A 10,050-nucleotide genomic window follows, 5' to 3' on the forward strand; every position below is an offset into this window, starting at 1 on the left:
ATGCAAAGAAGTAAATACAGTACATGAATGCATATCAACAAACACCCACGGTCAGAATAAAATCGAACAGATAATCTGAGATTAACAGTGAGAAAAAAGTCTCTCCAAAACTTTGCCATATTGTTTTTTTTTTTTTTCCATTACACTTGCATTGCATGTGTAATATACTGTCATTCATGAGAACACTGTGCACTTGGCTCACATTGGCTTTTTCACTTTAAATTTGGCCCACAAAGTCTGAGGATTTTCCCATATCTTTTTAGTCTTTGTCATGTTCTCAAGGACTTGACTCATCCACATCCAATGCAAAAGATAAATAAAAACATCTTTTGAGATGTTTGAGATAACAAACTTTTACAATGTTTGATTTCAGAGTTTTTTCAAAAGCCATACATGTTCAGATCAAGCCTGATATCCTTACAATTCATGGGAATTATAAGGTTGGGCTCACAAGAACATTTTTGACATTTCTTGGTAAGTTTACTTATAGTGAGTGCAGAATGTAGAGCAGGAGGGCGTTTGCCACCTCACATCTTAAAGATCTTGTCTCAGGAGTTTTATTTGTTCCTCCAGTGTTTACAAAAATGCAAGCAGGTTTACTGGTAACTTATAAATAGGTAGATGAGATGGGGCGTGTTAAGGTTTATAAAAATCAGGTGAACAGTGTTGTTTTTGGTACGTATTCAAGGAGTGGAACTTAATTTTGTTTTATCTTATTTATTTGATTTGAGGACGTGTTGAAGAAAAACTGCTTAAAACATACAGTTGTAGTCCCTTGCTTTCACATGTATATGTTAAGTACATTACATCTAATGTTCAACCCTGGTAAAGTGTTTAAGGCAACAGTGAAGCATCATGTGCTGTTTATTAAATGATTGTTCTCATTTAAATGTAAGTTATTTTGGGCAAAAGTGATATTGTCAGATATCTTTAACTTGCAGATAGTTTTTTATATGACCACTTAGTTTATAAAAAAAAAAAAAGGATGGCACCAGACAATAATTACGTAACCGCTTATACATATTTGTCAAAATTCTAGCACACGGCATTAGTCATCAGTCATATGACATCAGTCATAGCTTGCATAGCTGAACAACATGTTCTCATGGTTTCCTGGATTTCAAGCAAATTAAGTTATAAGAAAAGCTCTGACTCACAACCTCACCTTTTTCAGTAACTTCAATCCTGCAACATGTATCAATACAAGGCCAACAATAACTCTTACTTATTCACATTCAGAAACCCATGTGACCAGGTGAATGCACTTTATTTGTTCCAGCCCTTGTTTAGGATTTACACAGCAGACTCTCTAAATGAAATTTATAATCTGCCAGTGCTTTAACATGGCCGGGTGCGTGCTGAGGTATGCAAAGTTTGCTGACCACCCAGGTTCCCACGTCACTGAGCTTGACACGATTGAGAGATGTATGTGCATGTAAGTCGCTATAAAAATACAGTATGTTGGAATGTCAGGATATGCCAAAGTTCAGTTTCGGAGGCAGCAAAAATCAAACATGCAAAAAAAAAAAGATGTAAACATTGGAAAATCACTGCATTATTGTGGACGTGAAACATTTGAGAAAAATAACATGATGAGTAAATGCTGATGAAGTGAATGTCTGCGTTTTAGTTAGGATGTTATACAGTAGTTATAGACTAACTGAGACAAGGCCAGATGCTAAGGCACAACTATAATAGCTTCATAACTGTCAAGTAATTAATTTAATAGCCCTTTCCTTTAATCTCAGGCAAAGTTTTATTTTCTTAATTCCTTCACAGCTCCTTAACATACATGGATAAATTCATGGAAAAAACAGGGCTTCGTTTTCCTTTTTATCTGCTCAGAGAGGCACCTTCTTTAGGTTTACTGTACATTTTCTACGTATTGCATTTAGCAAATACCCCTATCCAAAGCAACTTTCTGAAGCACTTCAGGAAGATGTAAGTTTTCAGTCATTGTTTAAAGACCGCCAGTAACTTGGCTGTCTGGATATCTATAGGAAGTTCCTTTTATCACCTAGATACCAGAACAAAGACGAGCCTTGATGCTTACTTTCTTTGTACCCTGAGGGACCATTCAAGTAGTGCTAGAGAATTGGATCGAGCATGCTGCAATGCGGAGGTATGCTAAGTAGTATGATGTAAGTGGGTGCTGTTCAGATTTTAGCTTTGCAGGCAAGCATATGTGTTTTAAATCCGATTCAGGTGGCAAAAGGAAGCCAATGGCGAAAAGTTATTTCCTTGGATTCAAATGACAAGGGAATGAACAGTCATTGTTATTTAATGTTGGAAAAGAGACATTAGCACAAATTTGTGAGATGCAATGTGACAGGAAAAAGACATTTGATTGTCCAAAGTTACCCCAAGACTGCATGCAGTAATCAAAGGTGATATCAGAGAGCTTTTAAAATTGCATTCTCTTACTGTACAGAAAAAAAACATGGCAATATATTGAAAAATATAAATATATAATACAAATATATAAATGGACCATTTATGGAATTATATAAATTGAAAGGAATACAAAACCCATTATATTTATGCTTATAATTGCTTTATTGAAACATTATTGAAACTTCATGTTTAAGAATTATACACACACTTTTACTTTGTCCGTGTGCTCTGATTAATGCATATAAAGTCCATGCATATAAAGTTTTGTTTAAACTACATTAACATATTAAAAATATAAAGAAATAGATATATTTCATCAAATTCAACATATTATGAAGTATATTGTTGAATATTAATTACATAAGTAAGATATACAAAGATATACATTTAAATATACAGCATTTCTCAATATATGAAAGCAGCAATTTCTTATGTATTTTCAATATATTGTAATATAACAATACAATATATTATTCTGTATATTGACAATATATTTTTGAATATGAATATTTTTCATTATTAGTTATTTCTCTGTATGTATCAGTTAGTGTATCAACAAGAAATATTACAAATATATTATAAAATATATTATAAAATATTTTCAATTTACCAGTAGATAAGAACACTAAATCATTTAATATAATAACAATTACAAAGTAACAAAGGGTTACCAGTATACATCAGTGAATACACTATATGACCAGACATATTTCTACATATAATCATTTGCTGGGCCTAAACCACTGCCACAGAGTTGATAGCACACAACTGTGTAGAATTGTATGCCATACCATTACAATTTACTTTCACTGAAACTAATGGGCCCAAACCTGTTCCGGCATGCTAATGCCTTCATACAGACATAATTTGCCAAAGATGGAGTGTCAGAACTTGAAGCCCTGGTCTCATTCCAACTGGACATCTTTGAGAAGAACTAGAAAGCTGACTGCTTGCTGGAGCTCGACTTTCCTTCCACTGAATTTTAATCACATAAAACATTGAACTTTAAAAAGAAATTTAGGATTTCAAACTGGAATTTGGCATATATTCAGCCTGGGCGGAATGGTCAAGTGAAACCAGATGCCCAAACAGGATTTGGTTTAGAAAATATGCAATGCTGCCGAAGTCATAAATTTATCAGCTAGGCCACTGGGCAAGAGGAACATGTAGTGTGCTGTCCAGATTCATCTTTTAGTGTAAGTCTCATTGTCCAAAGGCTTATATATATATATATATATATATATATATATATATATATATATATATATATATATATATATATATATATATAATTAGCTGGTTTAATATATATGAAATATAACGTTAAACCAGCTAATTTATATAGAGTTGTGCTCAAAGGTTTGCATACCTTAGGAGAATTTGCAAGATGTGTACCATTTTTTAAAAGAACAAATGAGTGAGAAAGCAAAACAAATTAATTTCCTATTAACTACAAATATAGGACTTAAGTTCATATGCAAGGCATAACAGAATGGCACAACCATTACACAAAACATAGCAATCAGGAAAATGAGAAAATAATCACTGTTCAAAGGTTTCCATACCTGTTCAAAGGGACTGTGTGTTCATAATGTTGCCAAATATTCAGGGATATGTAAACTTTTGATCAGAGTTGTTTGGGTGATTGCATTTATCATTGGTCAAACAACTATGTGATACTTAATGACTTCAAATGTCACTATGCTTTAATAAGAAATTATTCCTTTGCATTATCAGTCCTATTTTCCAAATAAATGGCAATGTTTAACTATTTCTTTTAGGGTATGCAAACTTTTGAGCACAACTGTGTATATATGAGTTATATATAACTCATCTAGTTAAGTACTTTACCCTTTCGACTAAGAAAAAAGCAAAAATGCATAAATTCTATAGTGACCATACCATGCTGCATTGTAGCATGGCATCAGTTGTGTATTTTTTTATTATGTATTTAATCCATAAATTAACAGACTATTCAAAATATATATATATATTTTTATGGTTAAGATTCTTTTTTTTTAATACTGCATGTTTGATTTTGATGAGCTGTAAACCATAAATTACTTATTCGCTCATTTGTTATACCTCCTAACCTATATCGGGTTGTAAGGGACCTGAAGCCTATCTACGTATAACCCTGGATGGAGTGCCAATCCACTGCAGGCCAGACACTTACTCACACACTCACTATGGGCAATTTGGAAACTGCAATTAATCCAATCTGTGTCTATGTCTTTGGACTATAGGAGGAAACCTGTAAGAGAACATGCAAACTCCACTGGAGGTGTGAGACTACAGTAAAAAACAAGAAATATTTTACTTTCCATGTAATGAATTTATAATATATGAGAGTTTCACTTTTTTAATTCAATTGAAAAAAAAAATATCCATGATATTCTAATGTTTTGCAAGGCACTTTGCAGTTATTCGTATTCTGTCACCTTTACATACAGCACATGCTTGTTCTTCGTGCCTTGGCTGGCATGTGCTGGACAGCAGCTAGGTATTTAAAAACACACGCTAAAGTTACAACATCAAGGCACACCACACCCCTGTGAAGTGTGTAATGGTTAAATATACACTACAAATATGTGTTTCAAACCAGCATATCAAGTAGGGTTTAAATGTCTTTTTCTGGTTGTTAAAACTACCTGTCTGCCGAGAAGCTACAAATGGAAAATTTATAACCCTATCATGGAATCATCAGGGGCACCCAGGCCACTGATGTGTTCACCACTGTTATGCTACTGTATGTTAGATAGATGACTACACCATATAGCAATGAGGTATTACTTACCAGACTGTCACTTACATTATATTTCCAAGAACTATTCACAATAATAACTATTTTGATGGTTAGAAAGAACAGTACAGCACTGATTTCAGTACATTTTAATGATGATCCTTCTTTACCACACCTATTAAACCTGAAAAAGCAGATGTAAAAAGTTTCCACCCATGTAAAAAGGCTTGCAGGTAAAAATTAAATAAAGGTCCATTGTGTTCAATGTTTTCCACCTCTAATTGTGACATAGCAACTAGAAAAGTTAAAGTCAAAGACAAATAGAAAAATAAATAAATAATAATTAATAATGAGACATGTTACTATGCTCAGAACTGAACTCATATTTATAAGAAATTATCATGCACTCATCATTTATGAAGTGAGTCTGATTACCCCAAAGAAAAATAAAAAATCAGATGATTTTACACTAACAGTTTAAATTCTTGATTGCATCTGCTGAAGTCAAGTCATGGTTAAGTAATGGTCCGTAAAGAGCCTACATTGCAATACAGGATCTCACCGGATGAGGGGAAAAAAATCCAAAATCTGGGGGAATAAAGGATGCCAATCTGGAGGAATATCTGGCATGTGGCACCAATCTCTAGTATTCATCACATATCTGGGATAAAGTGCCTATATTTTACCAAATTTACATACAGTCACACTTAACCATTTTATTAATCCATATTATTTCTCATTATTTCATGAGACCATGGTTTAACACTTATCAGCCACATCATTCCCAAGGTGAAGCATGCTGATGGTTGCATTATGGTGGTGAGTTGAGGCTGCTTTTCTGCTTTTTTAGCTTAAAGGAAATAACAGTTAGCTAAAAATATCTTTTTGGTACAAAACATGTGGAACTCTGTTGGACAGTTGAAGATGAAGTTAAATGTCATAATATTTTTACAGTTTTGGTAACTGGCAAGATGAATTTCAAGAGTTTGAACATGCAGAAATCGGAAACAGCTAAAAGGTGTACATTTTAAAAAGGTCTTGACTCCTGTGTTAAAAAAGAATGCAGGTTGCAAAAGATAGGCCACAAAAGTGTAAATTCAGTGTGCTCTTTATTGGAGATATTGAAAACAAAGTCATTGGCAGGGGTCAGATCACAAATAATCATTATTAAAACAAGACAACCCATATTCAGTAACAAAAACACAAAATATGGTCAAAACATGAAAAATAGAAATTAAAACTCTAGGAAGGGTTTGTACACAATACCTTCTTAAAACACAATTGAAACTAAATGCACAACTGCAATACTGAAAAAAAGAATAAATTATGTGCACTGATAGGGAGATACCAAAAGGCATGACTACATGGTCATGCTGACATTGGACAGCTAAGCCAGAAAACATCTGCACAGCCTAATCCTTGCTGCTGCCAAGCACACTGTAATATAAGTTGTTTTTTTTTTTTTTCATATCTGGCCAAAAACCATGAGGGTAGATTATGATGTAGGAGAATGATAAAAGCTCAGAAAAGCAATCAGTTCAGGTCCATGACTGAGCAAAACAAACAAAGCATTGCAAGGCATTATGGGAGCTCAAATGGGAACAAAGTGTTACATAACATGGTGATGTAATGTATGGTTTCTTTTTTTAGTAAAAGGCAGTGCAATTAAAACCTTGCTTGTGTTGTGTGGTCGCTTAGTGGTTAGCACCGGGTCTGATTCTTGTGTCAAGTCAGTGTGCATGGAGTTTGCATGTTCACCCTGTGCTTGGTGGGTTTCCTCCAGGCAGATATGACTGCACATAGATATGACCTTGGGCATGCTTTTGTGGAATGGGCTATACAGTATATACTTAAAATTTATAATTTTAAAAAGCATACCCGAGGTCATATCTCTGTGCATATTACTTTCACTCCAACCTCAATGTGTCTCATACAGACCTTGGTTATGCACAATATCATTGTTATGCATACCCCCAGAATGCTTTCATAGTTATAGAAGAGCTTAATTTTTTTTGTGCGGTATAAAGCTTTTGACATTGGTACAACCAAAACACAACATACCAATTTGCCATACCAGTAAAAACACCTCCCAAATATTGTGTACTGTAGATCACACCTGTAGCCCCAAAATTGCTTTGATTACAGTTTTTCTCGATTGGTTTGGCTCATTTCTTGAAACCGAGATGACATTCTCAAAACCATAAGGTCATTTGGCCAAACAGTCTTACAGTTCTGCTCAACATTATAGCTCACTAGCAAAATCAAATATCTTGCCCCAAGCTCTTCTCCCATGCTTCAAAAGCAGATTCCTTTCCCATATAAAAGGTCAGTACGGTCAAAATAGCACAGATCCTTCTCAATTGCCTTGGCACATGTGCATTCATTTAGTGCTTTTGTCAAAACAACGTGGATGGTTTAGCACAACACCATGGATCCCCTGCAAAAGCTCATATCTCTCCCAAAACAGTTTATCCATGTGTCGAAACTAAATATCCTTCTCATATAAATAGTCAATGCCCCCAAAATGCATTATACCTTTGGCATTGTTTAAGCACTGCAAGTCAAAATGCTTAGACGTTTTGTCACTGAGGCACAGGTCTAGCAACAGAATACAACTATGAATAAAACTAAAAGATTTTACAGTAAAAGCAGCCTCCAATAAACCACTCATACTCAAGGAAACTGTAAACATTTTTATTCGTACAAAGAAATGTTAACATTAGAGAACATACTGTGAAAAGAAAACGTATACAGGATTCTGTAAATGTGAACAGTTATAAACACAAACAAAAAACTCTAGCCTACCATACTGTAAATAAAGTTTCAGAATTATAGTACAGTAATATTTTCAGTGGTCGCCATTGTCACCCCCCTCTTTCCTGGCCACCATCCTCATCCTCCTGGCCATCGACGCGCTGCTCTTTTTTAGGCCATAAATTCTCATCCACATTGAAACGGATATTTTCTCTTGCGATGCAGCGAGGGAAGAAACGGCGTGAATGTCTCAACCATCCCCTACATTCAACCCCTAGTAATGTCCTCACATGCAGCATCCATTGCATGCAGCAGGGCCCTATGGTCTTGAGCCTGATGCTCATACACCCTCCACCTCCAAGCTGAAAAAAACTTCTCAATTGGATTTAGGAAAGGAGAGTAAGGTGGAAGAAACTCCATTAGCATCCGGGGATGGGTGGTGAACCAGGTTCTGATGCGTGGCCCACGGTGGAAGTTCACAATATCCCACACAATGACATAATGTGGTAGCTGAGGTCCTTCTTTACCTCTCTCATTTTCCGGGATCAGATCAGTATAAAGGTGATCCAAAAAATTGAGGAGCTTTTGTGTATTGTAGGGCCCTAAACTGGGAATGTGTGTGGCCACACCTCTTTCTGATATAGCGGCACACATTGTTATATTTGCTCCTCGCTGGCCTGGGACATCCACAGTGGCTCGGTGGCCAATGATGTTACGGCCACGCCTTCGACCTTTGGCCAGGTTGAAGCCAGCTTCATCAACGAACACTAGGATGTGAGGGGTTTCGTTGCCTTCTAATGCCATTATTCTCTACAATAGAATAAAAATAAATCTAATCAGTCAAGTAGAGACAGATACTGCAGGGAGGATCTGAGTGAAAAACTGAAGACAATTTCTAGGCAAAATGCTCTAGTCAGATTCTGAAGGTAAAAAGGATAAAGCAAAACAAAAAAAAGTGGTAACCATGTCTTACTGTAATAGTGTTACAATGATAGACAACCAGTAGTTGACTTACATGCACATACTGGTACCGCAGCTCTTTCACTCTGTCAGAGTTTCTCTCAAATGGTACCCTGTAAATCTGTTTCATGGTCATCTGATGTTTCTTCAATACCCGGTCTATTGTGGAGATGCTGATAGAGTTTATATTTTGGAACATTACATTGTCTAGAAGGATTGCATTACGAATCTGTCTCAGTGTGATGGCATTATTTGCAATGACCATGTTGCATATTTCTCGTTCTTGTTGTTCATTTAGAAGTTTTCTTCTGCCACCCACTTGAGGCTGTCGTCCAATCCTAGACATACAAGTCAAAGGTCAACACTGTAAATTTGTTACAAAATGAGTTACCAATGTAATTGTACTGCTGTTTTATGGTACTAAAAGTGTGATGCACTGCACAGTGACTGGAATACTATTCACAGTATTTTCTCCTTTTTTTTTCTCTTTGTCATTGACTAATTTTGACAGTTGAACAGACAATTGTGCATATGATGACTTACACAATAAACCCATGCTGATATGTTTTAAAGAGAGTAACCATTTCACTGAAAAATCAACTAATCAGTTTAGATCAGCAAGATCTATTTATTTGGAAAATGTGCTAAATGTGGGCTCATTGTGCTAACTGTAGCTACTTGTACATAATCATTTGAAAAAAAGCACAGAGTCACTTGAGACATGTACTAAAGCATTTGCAATTTGATAAAACCAATGAGAAATGACATTCTGTTGTGAACAATTGCAAGGTGGTTTGGAGATTTGTCCATGTTATTTTGAGAATGTCATCTCGGTTTCAAGAAATGAGCCAAACCAATCGAGAAAAACTGTAATTGAGGCATGAACTTTACAAGACGTGCTGTGCTATTTGGCACTAAGAAGTTAGAAACTATTCCTTTAAGTCCTAAAAGTTGGGAGGTGGGCCTCTATGAATCAAATTTGTTGGTCTAGAACAGGGGTCTCCAAATCAAGTCCTGGAGGGCCTGGACACAGCTGATTTAACTGATTTGTTCATTACTAAGTTCAGTGGGTGTGTTTAGGTGTTGGTAAAATACAAACTGTGCTGGTCACTGGCCCTCCAAGACTGCATTGAAGACCCCTGGTCTAGAAGATCCCACAAATACTTGATCAGATTGAGATCTGGGGAATTTGGCTAAGT

The 10,050-nt window shown here is 35.6% G+C and overlaps 1 protein-coding gene across 1 annotated transcript in view; it reads right to left on the reverse strand.

Moving 5' to 3' along the window:
- Positions 1-9,237, reverse strand: part of LOC128510924 (uncharacterized) — a 236,230-nt gene extending 226,993 nt beyond the window's left edge. Inside the window, exon 1 of the mRNA XM_053483462.1 lies at positions 8,907-9,237. Coding sequence (XP_053339437.1) covers positions 8,907-9,197 — 291 coding nt within the window. The 5' untranslated portion in view covers positions 9,198-9,237. The remainder of the gene's footprint in view (positions 1-8,906) is intronic.
- Between the last annotated feature and the right edge of the window lie 813 nt (positions 9,238-10,050).

This window comes from Clarias gariepinus, chromosome 23 (genome assembly GCF_024256425.1).
Source record: "Clarias gariepinus isolate MV-2021 ecotype Netherlands chromosome 23, CGAR_prim_01v2, whole genome shotgun sequence".
NCBI lineage: Eukaryota > Metazoa > Chordata > Actinopteri > Siluriformes > Clariidae > Clarias > Clarias gariepinus.